This window comes from Alternaria rosae (assembly GCF_020736505.1).
Source record: "Alternaria rosae strain MPI-PUGE-AT-0040 chromosome Unknown BKA58scaffold_5, whole genome shotgun sequence".
Classification (NCBI taxonomy): Eukaryota; Fungi; Ascomycota; class Dothideomycetes; order Pleosporales; family Pleosporaceae; genus Alternaria; species Alternaria rosae.
In genome coordinates, this window is record NW_025763574.1 from 2,117,543 (window position 1) to 2,140,899 (window position 23,357).

The 23,357-nt window shown below is 53.2% G+C and overlaps 8 protein-coding genes across 8 annotated transcripts; 4 read left to right on the forward strand and 4 right to left on the reverse strand.

Annotated features, from left to right (window-relative positions):
* Positions 1-3: 3 nt before the first annotated feature.
* Positions 4-837, reverse strand: BKA58DRAFT_421171 (uncharacterized protein; the record flags this gene model as incomplete). The annotated part of the gene is made up of 3 exons (XM_046172768.1): positions 4-342; positions 476-608; positions 716-837. The coding sequence occupies 3 exons, from the start codon at positions 835-837 to the stop codon at positions 289-291; spliced, it is 309 nt and encodes a 102-aa protein (XP_046025538.1). The 3' UTR covers positions 4-288.
* A 2,043-nt stretch (positions 838-2,880) lies between these two features.
* Positions 2,881-4,597, forward strand: BKA58DRAFT_181444 (uncharacterized protein). Its single transcript, XM_046165396.1, has one exon. The coding sequence runs from the start codon at positions 3,336-3,338 to the stop codon at positions 4,215-4,217; it is 882 nt and encodes a 293-aa protein (XP_046025539.1). The 5' UTR covers positions 2,881-3,335; the 3' UTR covers positions 4,218-4,597.
* On the reverse strand, positions 4,528-6,557 carry BKA58DRAFT_181276 (uncharacterized protein). Its single transcript, XM_046165395.1, has 2 exons — positions 5,051-6,557; positions 4,528-4,998 (listed from the first exon to the last, which is right to left on the reverse strand). The coding sequence occupies exons 1-2, from the start codon at positions 6,463-6,465 to the stop codon at positions 4,698-4,700; spliced, it is 1,716 nt and encodes a 571-aa protein (XP_046025540.1). The 5' UTR covers positions 6,466-6,557; the 3' UTR covers positions 4,528-4,697.
* A 964-nt stretch (positions 6,558-7,521) lies between these two features.
* Positions 7,522-9,002, reverse strand: BKA58DRAFT_181135 (phosphatidylinositol-4-phosphate 5-kinase-domain-containing protein). The gene is made up of 2 exons (XM_046165393.1): positions 8,548-9,002; positions 7,522-8,499 (listed from the first exon to the last, which is right to left on the reverse strand). The coding sequence occupies exons 1-2, from the start codon at positions 8,830-8,832 to the stop codon at positions 7,657-7,659; spliced, it is 1,128 nt and encodes a 375-aa protein (XP_046025541.1). The 5' UTR covers positions 8,833-9,002; the 3' UTR covers positions 7,522-7,656.
* Positions 9,003-10,487: 1,485 nt separating this feature from the next.
* Positions 10,488-11,528, forward strand: BKA58DRAFT_440225 (uncharacterized protein; the record flags this gene model as incomplete). The annotated part of the gene is made up of 2 exons (XM_046173731.1): positions 10,488-10,647; positions 10,714-11,528. The coding sequence occupies 2 exons, from the start codon at positions 10,488-10,490 to the stop codon at positions 11,526-11,528; spliced, it is 975 nt and encodes a 324-aa protein (XP_046025542.1).
* A 1,719-nt stretch (positions 11,529-13,247) lies between these two features.
* Positions 13,248-15,291, forward strand: BKA58DRAFT_402191 (uncharacterized protein; the record flags this gene model as incomplete). The annotated part of the gene is made up of 4 exons (XM_046171705.1): positions 13,248-13,536; positions 13,761-14,060; positions 14,202-14,228; positions 14,873-15,291. 4 exons carry the CDS (start codon positions 13,248-13,250, stop codon positions 15,289-15,291), a joined length of 1,035 nt encoding a protein of 344 aa, XP_046025543.1.
* A 1,558-nt stretch (positions 15,292-16,849) lies between these two features.
* On the forward strand, positions 16,850-19,704 carry BKA58DRAFT_181662 (uncharacterized protein). The gene is made up of 2 exons (XM_046165401.1): positions 16,850-17,773; positions 17,831-19,704. Exons 1-2 carry the CDS (start codon positions 17,323-17,325, stop codon positions 19,417-19,419), a joined length of 2,040 nt encoding a protein of 679 aa, XP_046025544.1. The 5' UTR covers positions 16,850-17,322; the 3' UTR covers positions 19,420-19,704.
* A 236-nt stretch (positions 19,705-19,940) lies between these two features.
* On the reverse strand, positions 19,941-22,837 carry BKA58DRAFT_458239 (FAD-linked oxidoreductase-like protein; the record flags this gene model as incomplete). The annotated part of the gene is made up of 3 exons (XM_046174660.1): positions 19,941-20,970; positions 21,666-22,351; positions 22,401-22,837. 3 exons carry the CDS (start codon positions 22,835-22,837, stop codon positions 20,072-20,074), a joined length of 2,022 nt encoding a protein of 673 aa, XP_046025545.1. The 3' UTR covers positions 19,941-20,071.
* Positions 22,838-23,357: the final 520 nt, after the last annotated feature.

Genomic DNA, 23,357 nt, shown 5'->3' on the forward strand with positions numbered 1-23,357 from the left:
AAAGTACATGCATACTACGTTTTCCTAGTTCCTAGGCCTAGCCGACTTGTTTATAGAATACACGAGATGTTTCCACTTCTTGCTTTAGATGTAGGCGTGACAAGATGTGTTACATGCGATGCTACCCTTCTTTACTTGCCATCCATGGATCTCAAGAGAGTGCGACAATGCTCGATCTTGATAACGCGCCTCACTAGCTCCATCGCGTCATAGCACACCATGAATCCGTAGAATGTCTAGGAGTACACTCCGTACACTCCAAATTGAGGCCTTTATGCGCAAAGCATTCTACTGGTGGACATAACCGGAATACTCTGCGGGATATCTAATCGGCCCTGAGGACTAGATAGACAAAAGTAAAGCACAAGGCTACCAAAAGAGGTAGTGGTAGGGTTAAAGGCGATATACGCTATTGTCCGATACCCAAGCCAAGCGCTCCCCAGACTGCGTTACAAGAAGCACAAGGCCGTCATACCGTGTGCGATACCGACTCCCAGAGGCCAGGAACAACATCCGGACCGGCCAATTCCAACTGCACGCCGTGCACCCAAAAGCTTAATCGCGACCCAAGCCCGAGCAAACCCAGGTTTGACATGCTGTCACCCCATCTACAGGATCATCTCGCGAACCTGGGCTACAGTAACAAAACCGCGTAATGAGTATACGCCCACCCCCCAAGCACCGATGTCCGCCCGTCTTATGGTAAACATCTTACGATTCTGACCTCATTGCGTCCAGGGTGCCAAACTTTGCAAGACCGACGCTCTGTCCTTCCTCTCCCGCACCAATGGTCTCACCGGCAACTGGCAGAAACGCGACACAACCAGCATGACCCATGTTGGTCATTTCACTTTCCTTCCAAAATCTTACATAGACGTGGTATATGCGTTTCCCTGCATCCACCTAAAATACACGTCCTTACTTACATTGGCATTTCTGACGACCGCCCATCTTCATGTTGCGATGATGGACATGTGCTAGCCTCGCGTCTTTTCGTGATAAGGGAAGCGAGAAAAAAAAGAAAAGAAACAGGAAATTAAAAAGAGGGCAGCGAATCACGTCGTTTCGGTACGCCTTCCGGATGTAGCGCGAGAGGGCAGGAAAATCCAAGATAGATTGCTTGCTCCTGTCGACCCTCTCGGCCAAGTTGATGGATTTAGATTGCGAAGTTACATGCACGACAAATGCATCCAAAGCGGTTTCTCTCGCTTTTCCTTTCTGCTTGGAGAGCGGCACCTGCGATCGGACCGTTTGTGATGGTAAGCGCCCCCCCTCCCCGCCTCGTCACAAGAGATGATGTGGGCTATGCAGGTTGATTGAGGAGGTGCCTGCGGAGTTGAATCCGGTTACACACCGCTATCTATTGCTTGGTTCAAAGCGTCTTTTTTTTTGTTGCCCTTCCATTGGGCTTTTGGTGCGGTTTGCTGGCAGGAAGCGTCGACGTTGCTGCCCGGACGGTCTTGGTACGTCGTCATATGAGGCAGGGTGCGATGGGAGCGGAGCGGAGACAGAAGCCGGACGGAGGGGTATATCGACGATGCGCATGCAAGATAGGTGGGATGATGGATGTTCAGGGTCCGATTGTCGTTCGGAGAGATCCAACCCAACGATACGCCATGCCAATGCTATGACACGGGGGAAATCTCTTAGGTGGCTTGCCGCATGTCAGATTTGTTTCCATGGTTCGCGCATATACTTGATGGTTTGTTTCGACACGGCTGGTAGCTTGTGGGATCGTCTTTGTTCGACAAGCGCGCCAGATGTGCGATGAGTAGCGGTAAAGAGGAGACCACATTCAAGCCCAAAGTCAGGTCAGGCGATGGCTCGTTGGTGCATGACATTGCATGAGTGAGGCACAACGCCCTTTCCGGTTCAATGGAACTAGAGACGAGTGTGGAGCCGACTTGAGCGTCTCCCTCGTTTATCATTCGCGTGGAACTGTTCTTCCCGACCCTCTAGTGCTGATCTTGCTAGCGTGCCATGTGCGTTCCCGCTTCTGTTTCTCGTATCTTACCTGCTGTGGCTTTGTTGTGATGCCGAGCGTTTGAGCCTTGCGCGGCATGGTAGATGCACGGCGCGCCGTCGAATCGCATGTGAATCTTTAGTGCTGCAGCTAGAGCATCTACCACAGCGGAATTTTGCTAGTTAGTCGATACAGCGGGCTGTGCTTCAGGTCTTGAGGCTGTTTGGAAGGTCAACGAGGGTGGACCTCGGGAGTCGACACAAGGACAACAAAACGGCGCTGTTTTACGGGGTGTGTGCCGGAGTCTTCGGCCGACAGGCACTGAGTTGTTCAGAACAGCAGGAACGATTGCAAGTCTGCCCGACTGGAGTTTAGATAGCCCGGCTTGGTTACCCAGGAAAAAGGAACATACCGATTCGGCAATCCAGCGAAGAAGAAAAAAAGCAAGGGAGCAACTTGACATCAACTCTCCACTTGCACACGATGCCGCATTCTCGCCGTGTGGGCCGTTTGGGGCCTTACCAACGCTCTTCTTGAGACTTGCATCAGACAGGCGGCGGACTGACTCTTCCGTGCTCGCCCGTGGAAACACTCTAGAACAAGACTTGGAAACCTAGCGCATCCGACATGCGAGACTACCTTCTTGGACGTCTGTTCTCAATCGAATAAACCTTCTTTTCAATGTTTCTAGAAACACACCATGCCCGCGCTACCGGACTTTCTCCCTGACATATCGGTGCGTTTGCTTCGTGCCTGCTAGCCAGCCGCTCGACATGCCCTCCGGAGCCTTGCCGAACCGCCTTGAGCACCTACCATAGTTTCATCACCTTCTACACCGGTACATTGGGCGCAAGGATGTGTGCAGCCGAACGCCTCAGTCCTTCCACATGATCCTTGCGAACATCGATGATCTGCACGTCAATCGCGTCTTTGGACGGCAGAGCTAGGAGTATTTGGAAGTGTGCATCGTGAGCGCATGGACGTTTTTGTCTTGCTAAGGGTCTCCTAAGGCCGTTGCCAGTGAAGGGGTTCCTGGCTACATGGCTTCCTAGATAGCTAGGTGGAGCGAGTCAAGTGTAATAAATTCATGGGCTTGCAACAGGATGACGATTGCGGAATGGGTCACTTGATGCAGTCGTCGAGAATAAAGACCGGGGGTGTGCGCTGCTGTGGCTGATGTTCATGTTGTAGAAAGCTGCTCACTCTACTATCCCAACTCTCTCACGATCCATAGGGCTGGCCTTGCTAAGGATCTGAATCTCATTTCTCGATACGACATTTCGGCCCATATCCTCCTTCTCACCAACTAATCATCAGTTCGAGTTACTATAAGTTGACGGATAAACTCAATTCATTGAAGACGCCAACCGTCATGGCGAAAACAACACGCTCACCGTTCCTGGATATCCTTCCCCCAGAGCTCCGTCTACATATCTACACACATCTTCTCGTCGCCCCAACATCCATCAAAGGCTCCGTCGCCCGTCAAGACATAAAATACGACCTCTACACAGCCATCCTCCGCACAAACAAACAAATACACCACGAAGCCCGCTCCGTATTCTTCGGCAAAAACACCTTCTACATCACATCCATACCACCCACTCCATCCAGCAAAGATGCCATCGACGAACAACAAGAAGAAGAAGAAGAAGGATCCGGCGCCTTTGAACCCCCTCTCCAACTCACCGACCTCCCCCTAGTCCGCCATCTCGAAGTCGACCTCCTCTACTACCCTACCTCCATGACCACATCCCTAGACTCCCGCGACGGGATCTGGAAACCCGTTTGCACAGGCGCAGACCGCTACACCACCAGCCTAGCCTACCTCCTCAGCACCGTCTCACCCAGTCTACTCAGCTTGAAAATCTGCGCAGACACGCGCCGCTACGTTGGAAGCAGTACCGGCCAGGGCGCTCATGCCCTTAGCGACAAGTTCAAGGCCGATACCGAGAGATTGCGAGTTCAGAAACTGCTCACGGGGTTCTACATGGCGGATAGTAACACGTTGTTCAAGAAGGCGATGAAGGATTTGCTCGTCAGGGACATTACTTTGCACTTTGATTTTCCGGAGAGCTACTTTGATTTCGTGGTGGGAAGGGAGAGGCTGTGCGGACAGAGCTTGGTGGAATTGGCCGGGCAGGTGTTGGCGGCTAGGACGGAGATTAGGTTCAAAGCTGCGTTGCAGGAGGTGGGTGTGGGTAGTGAGGTTGCCGAGGCGGGAGTCGTGAATTTGATCCCGTTTCCGTGCTGAGGATTGGGTGTGTTTACGAAGGATGGGTAAATTGGAGGGATTGTTTGGGACAAGCATTTTGGCATGATACCATGATTTGAGAGTACACTGAGCATTTGAGGGCGTTTTTGGGTTACAAAATTTAGATCGGTGGTTGGCATTTGGGGGGGTACAGGCAGCGTTTGAAAGCATCACATTCACATCTCTACGTCTGTCCATCGAAGTAACGACCGGTTGATGTAAACAAACAAGCTATCAAGGTCGATGCGTATGACTCGCGATGTAAACAAACGAAAGCTAATCGTCCCTGACCACATCATTGATCTTTGTCGTATCCTTCATCATTGTCGTAAATCGTAAGCGTCGTCTCGTACCCATACATGATCCAAAATCGCAGTCAAAACTGAACACAGATGGAACGCAAGAAGCTCGAAAAGCAGAGGAAATATAACAATACACTCGTAGGGATGTCTACGCTTACCCACAGTCCTCGTCTAGACTCTAATAGTCCCTCCTGCGATGGCGTCTCGTTTTCACAGGGCTGCCATCACCCTCAGAATCGCTGCTGAAGTAGTCGTAATCATCGCGACCATAGTCGTATCCATGATCTGGACGGCGATCGCGGTCACGCCTGTCATCCTTTCGCGCGTCGCGATCGTCGTGTCCGCGCGACTTGGAACGGAGGCGGTCTATCACGCTGCGGCTTCTAGCACGGAGGCTGGGGCCTTTGCTGCGTTCGCGGTCATGCGCACGCGTTCGTGATCGGGAGCGCGAACGGGATTTAGAATGGCGATCGCTTCCGCTTCTGTGATGAATTAGAACGAAGACCAGTCAAACGTGTGCGCAATACTCACCTCGAGCGTGTCGCCATCTGTCTGGCACCCAACGCACCCGCAGCTGCTCCTGCCAGTGTGGTCAGCCTACTTTTACCCAAGGACCTGCCCGCGAGGCCCCCCGCCAACGCACCTCCCACCGAAGCCGCCAAACTCTTTTCGCGCAGATCCATGCCGTCAAATCTATCACGCATCTTAGTCATGCGTGAATCATCGCGACGGGAATCTTTGCTAGAGCGGGACTGGTGGGAGTGAGAGTCGACGGACCTAGCCCTATGGCGATGTTCGCGACGAGGCTTGGTACTTTCACGGCGGGAGGAGCGAGTGTCGGTGTATGCGGCCATCGACTGTTCAGCAGATGGGGGTATGTAGGTCGGGTAGACCGCGCTGGGCACTGGCGCGAAAGTAGGCTGAGAGTTGGAGCGCTGACGGTTGAAGGGCGGGGGAGATGGCTGATAGCCAGCAGCGCTCGCAGGGAACTCAGTGTGGTGGTAAGGGTTCATAGGGGAATTTGATCCCACTGGCGGAGGAGGGATAGGCGCATCCACGGCGGGCGAGGGAGCGTAGCCGGGGCCGGGAGCGTACCTAGAGCTTCGAGGCGCATCGTACTGGCCATAGTCCAACGAGACATTGCGTGGCTCTGTAGGTGGTGGCTTCGGAGTGTTAGTGAGTGGGCGCTGGAGCAAGGCCGCGAGAGGCGGCTCGTATGACGGAGTGAAAGCAGCAGAAACGGGAGAACCACGAGAAAGCGTGCGAAGTAAATGAGGTTGAAAGGGAAAGGGGCTGGCGCACGTCGACGTCGTCCGGCTTCGCAACATGGGCGGACAAGAGTTCGCCGGTGTTGGATGCTCAGGCATGGTCGCAAGCGTTGCGCGTCGAAAAGAGGAAAAATTATTTACCTGAGGAGAGTATCCGTAGGCTGGAGTGACAGAAGGGCGGCGATCTTGCACGGGGCTCGGTGCATATTCCTGCGGATTATAGGGCTTGTATTCGGAAGTGGGCGGAGGAGGGAAGTAAGGTTGTCCCTGCTGAGGTGAGGCCATATCTCTTGAATCGCTATGCTGTCCGTCCAGGTCGCTGCTGTGTCTCCCGTGTCGTCCGCGACTCAGACTCCTACTAGCAGTGGTTCCCGTACTCTTTGCGCGTCGTCGCTCCCTCTTTCGGCGCTCGCGTTCGCGCTCGTAGTCGGTGTCGTCGGTGTAGTCAGAGTACTCTGTCGGCGGGCTGCGCTCTTGCCGGGAGTTGCGCTTACTGAATCGGTCTTCGCTCCGGTGCCGTTGTCTCGCGTCTCGTTCGTTGTGGTTCAAGTGCTTGCCTCTCTTCTTGCCCTCTTTGGAATCTGGGGGTGCGAAGTAGCCGCCGGGTAACTTGTGGAAGAAGCTATCGGGAATCTGCTCTGCGCCGTAGCTGATGGCCTTGAAGGCTAGGGCCGCCATCGTTCAAATGGGGGCCGCGAAAGCCGGATGTCGTGATGTGACGTAGGAGTGTCTTGCGAGCAGCGCTGTGATTGGAGCGCAGTCGACCGGTCCCAGCGATTTGACGAGGGGGTCTAGTTCCAAAGGTTGGGAGGATAGTCTGCAGCAAGGCCGGATAGCGATAGGCCGGACTACTCAGCGCGCGTTATGGTGCGTATAAGCGATGTAGATTGCACCTGGAGAGGGGTGAGGTGGGTTGGCAAAGAATTTGTCTTGAAGAAAGTGCGCGGGGGAGTAGGCGAGGTAAAGGATTATAGGATGCGCCGCGGCAAGTGACCTCGACGGATGGCGGCAAGAAGCAATTACATATGGCAATTGGGTAGCTGCGCTTAAAGACGATGATATAGCTGATTCGGCGCATACGTGCGACGCGGTGGCAGCCGCCTCCTCCAAACTGCCAAAATGACGTCGTACGTCATCCGCCTGGCTCGTGCGCCGCTGTCATTGGAGCCGCAACCTGGGGATCGTCGCTCTGTCAGCCTCTCTGGTAGATGAATCCTACGATACAAAAAGCACCTCGATCAATGGTGATCTTGCAGTCATTCATGCACATGTGCATGTCATCGATGCGCCTCTTTTCTGCTCTCTACTCCCCATAGACGCAGCAGCAGCAACACAAATCTCGTCCACTGTGGCCTTCGGAGATCATGTTCAATGCAAGGGACGCACGGTCGGCATTACACCTACTCTCCGCGTGTAATCCTACACAGGTCTGGTCTCCTAGCCGGCTGCGGGTCAAGACTACTCGGAATACACATTCCTAATCCCCTTGCTCAAAAACCGGGTCGCAACTCCTTACGACGCAGGGTATCTACAAGGAATGACCAGGGTGCAGCCTATCGTGACATTGCTGTGCGTTGGCAAGGCTCGTCGGCTTCGTGACATCGACCACTCGGAGGGTTGGGGCTATGTGCGATGACGCCACATTCGAGCTTTTGTGCTTCACCGCCATCATGACATGGGTTACACCAGCATGGCTTTCTACGCGCACTCGTACGGATTTCATGGAGGAATGTGATTAGAATTTGAGCGTCCAACTGCATGCGCATGGACCGGGTATCTTATGCATCCTACTACTCCCGAGTAACCCAACGCCAGACCGACAACTGAGAGAATGAGATGAAGATCATTCAGTCATCGTGGGCCGCTCGACTACACTTGATCAGCAGCTACCGATGCAGGGCTGCGTATTTCCCCTGCTGGTCTGCCAGCGCTGTCTGGTACCTCGACCATTTCCTCCACCATCCCCAGGAATCTTTGTCTATATTCATCGCTTGTCGTCGTAATACTCATCGGCCCATGATCTTTTCCAAACTTTAACGTGTTGAAGAGTTTGACGAGTCCCGTCATCGTCTGGGCCTGGAGTGCGTCTTTCGCCCAGAAGAAGTCGAGCACGATGGCCCGGTAAACCCACTTGCCGTCGCGCGATACGACACCTGTGCGCCATGTAGATCCTCGGCCAGGGGGCGGCGGCACGTCACCCGAGTTCAGGTCGGCGGGATAGCGGACCAGGAATAGCGAGTAGTCAACCGCATTATTGGCTTGTAGTATCTTAGAATCCCTGGACAGCTGCGCAACAAGCTCCTCTTTCTGATCGATAGTCACTCGAATCTTGTCTTCAAATTCGTCAATGAGGCGCTCCTTGACGCTCTCAGGCGCCAGACGTCCGTTAGCCACGTCGCGTTCTGGGTAGAAGTAGTCATTGGGCTTGAGGTCATATGTCTCCCATCGCTTCTGTTGGGCCTTGCTGCAGCTCGACTTCCCGTACAGAATGTTCTCCATTATTATATGATGGCTCGGTGCGGTGCCTACAGCGGCTCCGACAGTAGCTGTGGGACAGTAGAGGAGGTCGGTTATGCGGACAAGGAGGGAGTCCTCATTCAGCTCCATGTGTTCGACATAGGGCTCGAGAAGACGATCCCGAAAGAATGATTGCTCAAACTTCCGTGGCAGGGACTTGATCAGGTACTTGGAATTAGGTGTTGTAAAGAATGTCTGATGCGCATTAGCTAGTCGTCTTCAGATGTCTTGTTCCGCGCGTACCGAGCCTGAGTAGCCCAGGTCCCCAATGGCGATCAGATCGGTCCGTTTGCTCTTGCTGGGGCGAAAGCTCTCGATGTATTCTTCCTCTTCAATGTCCCAGGTGTCATTTCTCAGTTTCTTGAACAGAGACGCGCGATAACGGGCGAGACTCAGACTGAAGACAGCGAAGAAGGCATAGATGCGCGCAAATAGACCCAGGCGCGCGCTTTCATCCTTGCGAGGCGAATCCGATCTGAAAACGGCGCGTAATATAGACGCGCTGATGAGACGGTCTCGACGCCCCATGTTGAGTTTCAATTTTGTCGCGGTTGTTGTTGGTAGAGTACACACAAGGCAGCGTTGCGGACGCGCGAAACGCTACCTAGGCACAGTCCCAAGGCCCGTGAATGTCAGGATGATGTCATTGCGCTATCGATGAGCCTCAAGGCCTGTACTGCCTGCGCCTTCGCATTTTCACCAGCGCGCCAAACTTCATCACCGTAAATTTTGAGCAGCTCGCACCAAGATTCGGAGTTCCCGCCATGTGGATGAGCGATTTCGACGATCGGCTAGACCTGACGAGACGGCTGGTGGGCATACCTCTCGCTGCAGCTAACATTTAGCACCCAGCATAACCGCCACAAAAGCGCCACAGTTTGAGTTCATCCGCCGCGTTCGAGGGCGTCCAGGATGGCTTTTGCCGATACGCTCTCAACCATCTTGTCTGACACGAGAGAAACTCGGTGTATTTCGTGCTACAGGTGGTTATTCCCGGTATCTGGTACGTTCATAAAGGCTTAACAGGTGTCTTGGAGCCGTCATCAACAACTGTGCAAGAGACACTACAATCAGAAGATCAGCTCCGTACCAAAGTTTGCAATTATCCTGAGACGCAACAAGCCGTACGGGGCATTACTAGCCGTACCTCGGGATCTCCGCGTGTTCGGCCTACTCAACTGTCAGGGGATTTGCTGGTTGTACACGGATAGTGCATGAAGCGCGAATACTGCTGCGAAATCCGCTCATGGCATTCTCCTAAGTCTAGATTTGACGCTCCTTCACGACAACACGATTGCTTCAACCTCTCCACCTTGGCCGCCTTGTTTACTTGGCAATATCACTGCATCTCGGAACCAGAGTCTCGAACGCGGATTTGGATAACTCCAAACAAGCGAGCTATATATTGCCTCCTCGGAGTTACGCCCCAAGCGATCTCCCGCTCGGCACGTCTTCCGCTGTTTCACCCTGGGCCCTTATGTGATCGCGCTAAGCGTGCCGCTACAGCGCTGCAACGGCGAGGAGCAGCGCGATGGCAAATGGGGTTATTATTACCTCAAAGAGGAGCAAGTGTAGTAGAGAGGAATGCAGCAAAAGCCTCGAGATGAAGTCTCTGTCGCTATGTAACAGTCTCACAAAGCTAACAGTCTGTGCAACCTGACTTCAGATCAATATAACGTAAATCCCGACATGGTACAACCTGACCATGTATGCATCTAGGCGTACTCGTCTAACGGACTAGACCCTTAGACCCAGGCAGTTCTTGCCCCGTTTCGTCCCGGCTATCAGTTTGACGGCTGGTACCCCACATCACTTTGCCTCTCCAGTCTGCTTCACGGTGGGAAAGTTCGCCCAGGCGCTTCAGCATCTCCTTGCGGAGGTTTCTACCCTTTCCGCCCGCAAACTACTGGATAGAGGCTGTGTATCACGGCTGCAGGGTCATCAAGCCATTGTTGACTGGCGTCGTCTCTTGTGGGTATTACCCTGCTTACAGACTACACCCAACATATAAAGCACGAGCGTCTTTCCCTGTATTGACAGCATATTCGTACCACTTCAAAACTCATAGCACTTTGCCACATCAGGTTGATATCAGGCCCAGTCGCGCGTACTCAGTGCTAGTCTTTCCCAACTTTGTACATTCTTTCCATCCAAGTTACTCCATCACATACCTACTATCCATAATGGCGAGCACAGACGTTCAGCAGCCACCTGCGCAGGAAGCTGCACCCGCACTACCTGACTACCTCACAAACCCTGATGCTGTCCTGGGAGATAACGATGCCAAGTGGCGTTACGGCAGAGCGCCTGATTACTCAAAAACAAGAAAGGTGTTCTCTGAGAGTAAGTTACCAAATGCGGCAACGAGCCTGCATGTCAGTCACCGTGCAGTTTACTAATCATGCACAGCAAAGCAAATGACACACGAAGCCGGGTCTCTTCCTGAGCTCGTACAGAATCTCGTCAAGAACTGGGAAGTCGAAGCGTCCTTCAAACCCAACATCGACGACTGGCGTACCATCGATCGGGAGAACTACTCATTTGCCATCAATGGCGGCAAGGCAGAAGGTGCAGAGGCTATGCTCAAGGTCGGCACGTACAATGCTATCATTGCACCGAATGAGTACTACTCGCCCGACTACTCCGACTTCGCTTCGTCACACAAGACGTTCAAGCGCATGATGCCTACCTTCGCATGGGAGGTACTAGAAGTCTACAGCGGCCCACCAACAGTCAGCTTCCGATGGCGCCACTGGGGCCAAATGAAGAATGACTACGTCGGCTTCAACAACAAGGGCGAGAAGGTCACGGCCAAAGCACACGGAGGCTCGATCGACATCCAAGGTGTTACAGTAGCCACAGTCAACGATAAGGTGCAACTACAGTCAGTTCGCACTTGGTTCGACCCTATGGATATGTTCAGGCAGATCGCGCCTGACGGCGTCGTGAAGAAAGAGGAAAAGCCTAAGAACATGTCACCAGCAGACGCCCTCGATGAAGCTCAGGCTGGCATCAAGGCGCCCGAAGAGCAGGAGCTACCCGACGAGTTCATTCAGAGCAAAGAGGAAGTCAAAGAGACTATCGAACGTCTTGATAAGATGACGACCGAAGAGAAGATGTCGACCACGCAGGGCTTGCCTCTTGATCACCCTGCTGTGTCATCGTCTTCTAATACTGAGGCTGAGGGCGGCAGATGTCCTTTTATGCCCGGAGGCTTCAACTGAGGTGCATGTACGTGTGTGAAGGTAGAGAGAGAGAGATGGCACATTTGAATTTGTTTGGATCATAAGGAGTTACCGGCGGTTGCTTAATGAGCGTAGCGGTGGTTTTGCAGTCCAGGTTCAAATTCTGTTAGCATATACCATATTGTTGCAATAGAACATCTTCACCGAGCCTCGCTTTCCAGTCATATCTAAGTACCACTTTCGATCAAAGTAACATTCCCTTTTGCCATGCACCCCCGATCATGAAGACTGTATTCGAGGAGTACCACCGATTCAACCATACGCACTAACATCACCCATCTATGCAGATACGATGATCGCACCCCTGCACTTTACAATAACTCAAATAACACGTCGGCGAAGACGATGCTGCGTTTCGGGATGATCTTCCGAGCAAGTTAAAGCTGTTTGGTACGATGCTCGCTAGTTAAGTCTGGCGCCATAGCGGCTGTTAGTTTACCGAGATACTGTCAACCTCGACAGCCCCGACTACACTAACAGCTAACACCGACACCGACAGTGACCTGACAAGCCGATGATCTTCAGCCTTTAGTCTCGGGACACGAATTCTCCGCATAGCGCTCGTTGTATACGTCAAGGTACCCGATTATCCATCACCCGCCGTCCGCGCCTCCGTCGTAGCCGCTACGCCGCCTCGTGGCCGGATATTCCCATTTCTCAATGACTGCGGGTATTCTCACAGGGATTTAGGGTACTGTCTGCGGCAGAGAAGTACCTCCACGCCCTATCGAAAAGCGATGTGATGTGTCTTCGGTTTGCCTAGCGTTTGAGCTACGCACAGCTATCTCGCCGTTCAGGAAATACTGAAACCGGTAACTAAGGGCCATCCTAGCTTGTCTTGAAAGATGAAGACAGACAGATCTTGAGACGCAGGGAGGAAGAGCAGTCGCTGCCCATACGTCGTGGTAGAGGAGACAAAAAGTTGCATTTGTGATATGATGTCAGGTATCGCTCCAACGAATGGCATGCTGGGCAACATCGCTTGGAAACGGGTAAAACGTATATTGCTTTCAGCATGAGATCAGTTATAATCTTAGGAGGTAAGCGTGATTAGTGGTGAGAGTACCTGGGTGGATCAGCATCGGCTTTCTTGTTGACGAACTGGTCCCGTTTGCGGCCGATCAAGTAGAGACGTATTATGACTATCTTGCCATGGTATGTGCCATTCAAATCCCTTGCCTTGAGCGTTGGACTCTCGAACTTGGAAGCAGTGCCAGTGCCGAGGTCATATCCTTCTTTCTGCAACTACGTTGCGATGGTCTAGACTTGATCATTTGTAAGGGCTTCGCCCGGAGCTATCTCGAATCTTTTCTGGTATTTCGTGATAAACAACTGTTTGTCCATTTCGCTCTGGAATACCTCGAGATACAGAAACCCGGCAGTGAACAGGTATTGCTGATATGCGGCGCCGGGTTGGGTAAACTTTGTATGACCAGTAGACTTCTCGATGCTCTTAGTCCGCCCCAGAACTGAGATTAGAGGTCGAAATTCATAAATCTCATGCTCCGACAAGAACTCGGCTTCATGTCCCATCTCTGTTCGTTCTAACCCCATCTTAACTCAGTCGATATCGATATGAGAGCACCTTTTCAACGGGCAGAATTATACAGTTGATGTTCTCGAGTGTCGAGCATTGTAGTCATGCTTGAACCATGGTAATGATTCTGGTACTACCCAAACTTGCGAGCTTTCCCAGAAATGAACTTTAACATTCAAATCTTCGTTCATCCTCAGCAGCATCAAATAATCCGTCAAAGCCTACCTCCTCATACTACAGCACTACTCGCGGCCAACCCAGTGAAAGTGGCACTAACAATGCAGGCACACGCATCATCTGATCCCTTGATCGCCCAAGAGGAGACCAAATCCTCATTCCCCGGAGTGATTCACATCCAAGACGCCGTCGCGGCCAAAGACTTCGCGCTCAGTACCTACACCCAGCCTAGCTGTCCTCGCACGCTAGTCGTATGGGCCGATGGCAATGGAGGTAAACGCCTTGACGACGGCCCATGCACGGCAGCTATCGGATACCACGATCCCTTATCTGGGGAATGGGAAGCGCACATCACAGTGAGCCATCATCCTTCTTGGATTGAAGCTAGCCTCATCGCGATCCAGGAAGCTTTCCGTGCTGCTGCGACGCTGGCCGACCACATCGATCACTTGATCGTGTTCTCGAATGCACAAGCGGTACTTGCTAACATTGGAAAGAGCCGCGATCTCTCGTGGGGCCGGGACGAGATCCTCGTAGAGTTGGACCTTGCAGCTCGTTGAAGCACGAGTGGAGATTCGAGGCACGTCGTCTACGAAGGGAAGCAAAGAGGGGGTATAGAGAGACGAGAGAGCGAGAAGGAAAGCCGCTGAAGCCGACAGCCTTGGAAAGAGTGACACTGTGGGCGCGGAAGCGACGTCTCAGGAAGGCGTCCGGAGAGCTGAAGGAGGATGAAGAGTTTACCATCGACGCAAAGGAGAAGATTCTGGGATGGAAGGATATATACCAAGAACTTGCAGGTAGGTCGTGGGAAGATAGACGGCTACTAAAGAGGCGACGCCATAGCATCGTTTGAATGTAGTAGAGTGCGAGCGACTGTACGTTTTTCAATATCGAACTTCTTCGCAATTACCTTTGGCTGCGCGAACACACTATCGCAGAGGGCTACATGCACGGCAAGAACGACTGTGGGTACACCTTGAACCGATGTCTTCTCCTGCCGGCTAGCAAGATTCGATAGTTCGTACGTGTACAGTGGGTAACACTAGGTATACTCCGGTTGTACTATACACCCGTGTTTTCAATATGTCATTATCCATCGAACTTGGACATTGTAGACCCTGAGCGTACCCTTATTGAGCCACCGCCATCTTATCGAGAGATATGTGTCTTCGTGTTTGAAGATTTGGAAGTCGATATCGGAGTGGCATGACGGTCCCGCCACAGCCTTCCGGCCGCCCATGGTTGCCTGCCCAACCCTCTTGGGCTGGCCTCTGTTTAGGAAAACTTCCGCAGGCAACAGTGAGTCATAACTCCTTTTCTCATTATCCATAAGACGTGTGATCATGGTTTCATGCTAGTCTGTGGCTACGCGCCAGGCTACTCGACGCGACTGGTGAAGACACGGTGTCAGGTGCCTCGCAACTCGTACAAGAAACTTGGAAGTTGGTCACACAGGATGGCGCAAATCTGCGCCGTTGAGTGAGGCTATGGATCTAGTCCGTGGCACGCTAGGACGAGTGTCTCTTCTGCCTGCGCGGAGATGGTGAGAGGGCTCTCGTTGGTGTGTCGAGGTGACTCAGCCCTGGACCAAGGCGGATCATCTCGGCAGCCGATGGGCGCTCATGGGGGGCGGGCAACGCCGATGAGTCGTCAGCTCGTCGGGCGCTTGGCGCTTCTGGAAGGGGCGACGATGAACATGCAGCTGCAAACTCTGCTGTGAGCGTGGGAGGCGCGAACCATGGTCATCGCGCGCTCTCGAGACACGGTCGAATGGTCGCGGCTGTAGAGAGCCGAGGCCAGAGACAGATGCACGCGTTTGGCATCGCTTTGGGACAGAGGTCCGGCGTCATCAGCCACTGCGGTGAGGGGAGTGGAGCTGGGCCGTCGCAGCGCAAGGCGGCGATGTGTTGGCAGCAGTTCATTGCTGCTTGCGCCGTTTGCGTCATCGCGATGGCTTTGTGTGCCATGGCGACTGCGCTGAGGCATTTCCTGCCGTGTTTGCATCGCTGCATCACGGCGCCGCGATGACCGGCTAGGCTGCAAATGAAGGCGTCGCATGCTGAGCAGCTGAGATTACGAGCGTCGCAGCAGCCGTCGAGGGGGTCGGCCGCAAATATAGCCACGAAAAGCACGGTGAAGGCGCAAAATGACCCTTCCTGGCATGGCGTCGTCTCCACGTCCAATGGCGCTGCAGGCAATGGGAAGACGCGTCCTTGGCTCCCAGTCGGCCGGTCCCTTCATCTCAACACAGCTGAGAGGCAGAATGAGGGGGTGTAGCAGGCAGTCTGGGACTCTGGCGCTACCAGCGTACCATGGCACGGAGCGTTCGAGAGCAAACGCGCCTAGTGTGAAAGAAAAGGAGACGCCGTGTGTCGCAGCAGCTTGTCGCGTCGCAATCAGCGTGAACAGCCTCAGCGCGCGCGCAGGGAGTGGGCGGGTTACAGAGGGCCATTTACCGCTGCGCCAGGCATGGCGGCAGGCCGTGTTGGCATGCCTGTAGCCTTGGAGCCATGCGTGATGATGGAGCGTCTCACGCCTCACGAGATGAGGGTAGAGCACCCGCAACTGCTTCACTGCAAAAGCAGTGCGGTGGGGGCAAGAAAGCGACATCGCTGCCCAAGCAACGCAACTGCAAATCACGCACTGCCATGAGGGCTGATGGCAAATGAAAAAAAGCCAGCGCGATGAGTCTTCCAAGGTTGGGTTGTGTGGCAAAGAGGCAAGCTGGCCATAGCGCCCGGGTGCGATGACTGGACTGGGGGCGCTGTAGGTACGGGGTTCCTATTAGTATCGCCAGCGCCGCCCAGCCCGTCACCCTCATCAAGACAGCAGCAATGGACTTCACGAACATCTACAGCGCCCCCTGCGGCCTAATCTAGGACGCCAACCGCTCATAGTGTTGTCTGTTCTCTGTCGCCTACCCGTCTACCCACCCAAACCGAACCCATTCCATCCTTGTCCAGGTAGCAGTCTCCGCATCGACCTTGGTCGCCGCCACACTGCCGCCTACCGCATAGACTCATCTCGCGCTTCCAGTCATAGACGAGACGAGAGAGCCTGTCCTTTTATACCTCCTCTTCCCGTACCTGCGTCGCGATCCGACGCCCTCTAGTCGCGCCTTCCCACCTTTACCGACTCCCCGACCGCCACTTCCTCACACGTCAGACCTACACCTCCCAACTCCACCACCAACAGCTCTTATGTACCCCAACACCCAATAATAATACAACAAACACTTGCAACAAACAAACACTCAAACACCCGCCCGCCCTCCACCGCGAACACGCGAAGTCGCTCAGCTTGGTGATCCTGTCAAGGTAGTCGCCATCCTCGAACGCTTCCCACGTCGCACCCCGTTACCACAATGTGCCATTCGGCCTACACTGCTTCAGTCACTCGTCGCTCAGAATTCACCACCATTTCCGAAACCAAAGCCTTCACCCAAGGCTTCGCTTGCTAGACCCCCGCACCCCCTCAGACATCCAGCTTTTGCGACAGCGCCCGCTGTTCAGTAGCTGTATCATCAGAGTGCTTCGCGGACGGTCTTCCACCACGGTCTTGTTTCGGTGATTCTGCAGTTGACAGTGACTGGAGCCCGCTCTAGTCTGCACCTGGCAGCTTTTCGACCACTTGACACTGCTCGAATCCTACTTCCACTTGCGACTCGTCAAACCCTACCAGCCTCCTACGTATACGTCCCGCCTTCGAAACCTACCCTCTCCCAGCTCTTCAGACCGTTAGACCGCTTCCGTCACACCACGATCATACACGATCAGGCCACTTGACGGACGAGATTTCGCGATCGAGGAAAAGATTCCAACAAGAGAACAGCGTCTCGAATTATACGTCAGAGGTCATAGGGTTGTCCTCTACGGTTTGTCCTATCGGTTAAGTTCTCGGTCACCCCACGACCACCCGATCACGCTCTGCGCCACCCCTCCAGGTCTACCTAACGGTCAGCACTTCGAGACGTAACGACAAAGCCTAGTCACATCTCCGCTCACTCCTTATTGTCTACCTTTCCTTACCAGGCCCCGTCCTGTATACCCCTCCTTCACCATGAGTCTTGCCATTCCTCTCCCTAGCCACGGCTACATGGCTGAGACCCACCCTTATGCCGCTCCCCTTTCTTCTTCCGCTTCCTCTTCCACCTCATCAGTATTCTCAGACGCTGCGTCACAAGCGTCTAGCGCAAGCTCCACATCGTCTCACTCAAACTGGGACTCGGAAGAATGGAGTCGCAACCAAGTGGCACCGCCGACTATTGTCGACCCTGCGAGCTTGTCAGCTTTCCAGCCCATCAGCCGAGTTAGCACATATCCTCAGTACCAGTCTACGGTGTGCCGAGAGCCTGCACAGGAGAGGTTACCTTCCCTGCGCACTGAGCTATTGGCACCTCTGGAGCAGCGACAGAATCCTCGCCGATCGTCGACCACTGTCAACCAGAAGCCCCCACCTCAATTGGTACGGCAATCCGACCGAAAGGTCAACTTCGTCGATTGCCTCGTCGGTTAGTACACGCTTTATCCCTGGACCATGGTTCCCCCGCTGATTATTCCTCCTTAAGATTCCGCTACTCAGATGGTCGAGGTTATCTGGCAACTTTCAGAGCCCAAGAGCCGTTGTGAGAATGCTTCTGGGCGCGGAGTGCTCCCTCTCCGTATGTTCATCCAGGAGACCCTCCGTCGCTCCCGCACCAGCTACTCTACTCTCCAAGTTGCCCTGTACTACTTGATCCTGATTAAGCCTCACCTGCCCAAGCACGACTTTACAATGTCGCAGCCTGAAGATGCATCTCTTCGTGCGCTGCAATGTGGTCGTCGCATGTTCCTTGCTGCGCTTATCCTCGCTTCAAAGTACCTTCAGGACCGCAACTACTCGGCTCGCGCATGGAGCAAGATCTCCGGTCTTAAGGTTTGCGAGATCAACACCAACGAGATGGCTTTCCTCGAAGCTGTGAACTGGAAACTGCACATTGTTGACTCGGTATGGGAGAAGTGGCAAGAAGTCGTCCTGCGACACACGCCTACCCTTCCTCCGCCATCACCTGGCGCTAGCATCCCCAACACTTGGAAAGATGTCATTCCTATTTTGACACCTGAGTTGGATATCGTCCAGTTGGCTCCCAAGAAGTCAGCAAACGCTCCCGTGCGTCCTCCTCTGAGGCCGCAGTTGAATGCGTCGCCCTACCGCTGCCCATCAATGGATGGCTACGGATCGCAAGAGAGCACACCAACTCCATCCCGCTATCAGGTGCCTCGCTTCCTGGAGCCGAAGCCTGATCTTCCCCACACTCCGTCACTGCCATCCCTGGCTCGCTTGGGTCCCCTACCAACCCCGTCCTTGACGCCGCAATCCATCACCAGCAACACTCCTGCAGCGAGTGCCATGGCTTTCGGATCGCGCCGCCCATCGATGTGCACGGCAATGCAACAGGCACAGTGCTCCTCACTGGCACGCACTTGTGTAGACCAGTTCAACCCAAGCATCAGGAACGGACTGGAAGCTTACCACTTCCCAAGCCGACGACCTTCCCTGGCTCCTTCCAACTCGTCTCTATCGTCCTCTCCAGAGTCAATGATCTCGGACAACTCGCGCACTTCTCGTGCTTCATCAATCTCGTCGGTCTCGTCTGCCGGCTGGGCGCCAAACCAAAGCCAGGCCAGCTTGGCTCGGTTGGCGACCTGCCGCAGCGCGAAGCTCCCGTACCCGGTTTTGTCGAAGTGCAAGGAGCAGTACGAGTATGCTCCAAGTGAGCCCATGTCCTCACCCGATCTGGACAGCTTCCATATTGATGACTCGGATTCGTCGCCAGGCAAGGTCGACAGCCCTGCGTGCATCACCCCCGCAAGCCGCAAGCGTGGAAGGTCTTCGGTCGATCTCCAGCAGAATGTGCGCCATTTGCTTCACAGCACTCGCTCCGCATTCGACCTTCGCGGTCAGAAGCCTGTGCTCCCTGATAGATCAGTGTCGCACTCATTCGCCCTCTCATCGCGCAGTGAACCAAAGGGGCTGCAGTCCCCTAAGAACACTGTTCCTTATTGCTCGCGTCTTCCTATCCAGAAGGACTTTGGCAAGAAGAGGTCGTGCTGCAGCACTGAGGTCGCGCAAGCCTACCGCCCACAAGGCCCAGGCATGTGGGCTGGCATCCTCTAAACATGACAACATCGTCATCACAGTATTGAAAGCCCAAAGAAGGCTAAAGAACAAAGAAAGAGAAGGAAGTATCAACGCAACTACTCACTGTTCGTATTTCACACACACAGTCACACTCTACATTACCGTGTATATTTTCCTTCACCACCTCCGAACCATCCACGTGTGTATTCTCCTTTGGGCGTCACAACAGATCTCATTTGCTACTTAGCTCCGGTATACCTATTTGGGTTACTTTTGGCGTTTTCAACCTTACTACCAACTTGGCGTTTATATCTTTTCACGGACAGCTCGGTTTGAGCGAAAGGTGGGGGAAATACCTTGATCACAGGCAGGTGCATTAGCATGGGTTCAAGGGGATCAGGCGTAGTTTGTGTTCGCACGCACATGCGCCCCTTTAGTCGGGATGGATGTACGTTTACGCTACGGCGACGGTTGACGTGCTGTGGTATGGTTTATATCCAGTGAGTAGGTAGTGAGTAGTAAGCAGATGTTGATGATTCTAAGACTTTTCTCGTTGCTTGTGTACGTGATGATGTGTTGGCGGAGTTTGCTTTCTATTCCAACAGCTCTCATGTTTTGGGTGTCTATGCTGACGGTACTGTAGGTCTTGATACCTTGTAAACCTCAACCTGAGACCGCAAGCCCACCATCAAATCTTCCGAGTATCGTTAACATGCACCTCCTCCCCACCTTTCTCCCCAATCCTCCCCATAGCCCTAGCAACCGTAACGCTCTCCCTCAACGCCTTCCCCAACACACCCCTCACCCCACCTTCTTCCAGCACCATAATCCCCGCAATCGTACACCCCTCTGGACTCGTCCCCATATCCCTCAACTCGCCCGGCTGTATACCGCTCTGAAGCATCTCCGCACTGCCCCTCATACTTTGGTAGATCTGCTCCTGAGCCAATTTACGGGGAAGTCCTACGGCCACTGCAGCATCGACGAGGCTGTCGACAATGATGGCCCAGAATGCGGGTGTGGAGCCTGATACTGCTGTTGTGGCGGGCATGAGGGCAGGTGGAATGGATAAAGGTTTACCGATTTGTGTGAAGATGGCTGTTGCTAGGTCTTTGAAGTGCGGTGGAAATGAAGGTGAAGGATGGTTTTCGATAGCAGTCGAAGACTGTGAGACGAGCGCCGCCACATTCGGTAGTGTTCGTAGAACCCACGCTCCTCTTGTATCTTGATCCCTTATACCCTCCCAAACCGCCCACTCCGCGTCAATGAGCTTTTCAATAGCATCACGCGTCCAGCCTGCTACTATGCTAATGAGGAGTTTTCCACGTAATGCCTCTATAACCACGATGTCGCTCAGTGTGGCTTCTACTTGTGAGGGGTCGACGCCCAAGATGATCGCGTGCGAGTTTTTGATGGCGGACACGTTGTCGTTTCGAGTGATGCACACGTTTTCGTACCGTGAGAAGACGAATTTGAGGCGTCTTTCGGAGGCTTCGCTTGACACGCAGGCGATGAATTGGGTGATGCCGCGTAGAGAGTCTGGAGGGGCGTTTACGAGGCTTTGGAGGATGGAGGTGCCGAGATTGCCTGTTCGATGCTGGTTTAGAGGTCTTGTTCGTATTCTTCACGGGAGACACTTACCACATCCCAGCATGCATAGTGTTTTGTCTGACATGGTTGCTGGCGAGAGTGTTGATGCCTGCAACTCGGGAAGCGCGTCTCTCGTCGTGACTCTGTTCCACAACTCTTAATCTGATTATCTTGACCTTTTCAAAAGAGTTTCAAATTCTTCAGCGTACTTGACTGATATTATCTCCGCTCTACACATTGGATCTGATGACTACGTATGATGGTCTCGGGAAGAAAGCCGGTCCCCACTTTTCTTCGCGCCATTGTCAGCGGGGAAAGCGACTACGGCCGTAGACCCACATCTGCGCTTGCATCTCCTCTGCATCCGAACGCGCTCTTGACACAGATAACGCCTAGACGCCGAAAGTAGCCATGTATGTGCAACGAAGAAGTTGTTTTCTTAGGCTATGACTACGACATTTAAAACATGAACGATACTTAATGCGCATCCTAGGAGCATGCATCGTACAAGCCCCGCTACCCTCATGCAACTTGATCACCTTCACTTCCTAAGCGTAGCCTCGCGACCCTCCATCACGCCCAAAAGAACCTCCTCCTAACTTCCTTCTTCAACGCGGTAAATTCATCCTTAGTCCTCAATACGGCGTCGCGATTCTCTACTGCCCTCCTAAGCAAATAGCCCACACACTCGCCCATGCTACCCCAGGTAGTACACTTCAACACTTCAGGCGCCTTACCGCCTTCGCCTTTTTCCGCCAACAAGGAGAAGCTGACTTCGTCTGACATGCCGTGAAGTTGTCCGTAAGCGACAGGAACAGTAGGAAGACCAGCTTCCGAACGTTGACGGTGGAGTCTATGAGCCGAGAGTACGCTTTCGCGATTGTGGGATGCGAGGAAGAGGTTCACAGAAGGGAAACGACGGGTAGATGATCCGGATACCCCGAAACTGCCTATTTGCTGACGAAGCGCACCCTGTGCTATCGTATTGTAGGCGTTATCTGTGTCTTCTTTGGTGTCATGGATCAAGGAGCGGTTGTCGGAGAGGATGTATGCACCACGCACGAGCTTGAGACCAAGAGTAAACCCATCTCTTTCCGCTTCAGCCATATGATGTGCGAGGACTTTGGGGGTATCTTTGAGGTAGGCTTGGTATGTATTGTAGATGACAGCTTTACCATTGCGGTTGAACTTGCGCATTAGTTCGAGTGTCGTGCGAGCGATGCCTGCTTGCCAGTGTTGAGACTCAGCGTCGATGATGATCTGGACATTGCGTGCTTTACATTCGGTCGCTATCTCATCCAGGGCGTCAAGCATTTGCTGGGGTGGAAGTTCGCCTTTGCTGAACGCTGATGAGACGGCTGGACCACCGCCTGTCGTTCTATAAGATGTCAGCAATGCATCTAGTAAGTCGTCGTAATCACACCTACTTCAGAGCTAAGATGTCTCCCTCGGATATGAGATCAAGCGTTCCTAGTGTGCCTATCCTCCAGGCTTCGATGTCTGTATCATACGCCACAGCAACCTTCTCATTGACGAAGTTGTCCGAGGTATGATGGTTTGCAGACTTGGTCTTGTGATCGAACACCATTTCTTTTGCATACGTCAAGATCACCCCTTTGAACCCCAGATCCTTCAGTTGCTTTACACAAGCTCGTGTCTCTTGTTGGGTTTCTCCTGCGCAGAATTGATTGTATAGCGTTCTCTTTAAGATTGCTTTCAATGCGGGGTTTCGATCTACATTGAACAAGAGGCTTCGATTCGGTTTCGAGAAGAAGGAGAGCAGGTTGAGTGATGGTATCAGAAGGAACTTGTTAGATGATATTGTGGCAACGAAGAGCGAACGGAGCAACATGTGCGTCGGCATTGCTGATAGCGGGTATTGTGCGAGTGATGGTTTTGGTATTTGTGTAGCCGTAGCCTTCATCCGTGGAAATGCAGTTGTAGAGCTGAGACGTGTCTCGAACGTATTGAAGCCATTAATGAGGCATTTCCTGCTGGCTACACATCGCAGTGTTAATCTAGTAAGCCGTTGATGAAGCATTATTAATTCAATGTGAGGTGGCGAGACTAAGGAAGCCAGGCAAAGATGCAAGAGTGTTTCAAGATAGACAATTGAAGCTGATGCGTAGAGTGCTCCTTCAACCTTACCTCTTCATGACCTTCCTTATCTCAAACCGTATCTCTACCATCTGATGCACGACCCCGCTCCACGTCTCGAACGTGGGGCATTGCCATGCTCGTGACTGTCGCGTCCAGGTCCATAGCTCGGACGTGCAACCGAATCGCGTGGAAAGTCCGGATGTGGTCGGCACTACCAATAGTATAATGCAAAAGGCGAAGTGATAAGCAGAACGAGACCAATAGTAACAATGACCGAACGCGAC

Coding starts and splice junctions, on each gene's coding strand:
- BKA58DRAFT_181276 (XM_046165395.1), bottom strand. CDS start 6,465: ATGGCGGCCCTAGCCTTCAAGGCCATCAGCTACGGCGCAGAGCAGATT. Junction 4,999..5,050: donor CAGATGGCGACACGCTCGAG/GTGAGTATTGCG, acceptor TCATCACAGAAG/CGGAAGCGATCGCCATTCTA.
- BKA58DRAFT_181444 (XM_046165396.1), top strand. CDS start 3,336: ATGGCGAAAACAACACGCTCACCGTTCCTGGATATCCTTCCCCCAGAG.
- BKA58DRAFT_181662 (XM_046165401.1), top strand. CDS start 17,323: ATGAGTCTTGCCATTCCTCTCCCTAGCCACGGCTACATGGCTGAGACC. Junction 17,774..17,830: donor CTTCGTCGATTGCCTCGTCG/GTTAGTACACGC, acceptor TTCCTCCTTAAG/ATTCCGCTACTCAGATGGTC.
- BKA58DRAFT_181135 (XM_046165393.1), bottom strand. CDS start 8,832: ATGGGGCGTCGAGACCGTCTCATCAGCGCGTCTATATTACGCGCCGTT. Junction 8,500..8,547: donor ACCTGGGCTACTCAGGCTCG/GTACGCGCGGAA, acceptor AATGCGCATCAG/ACATTCTTTACAACACCTAA.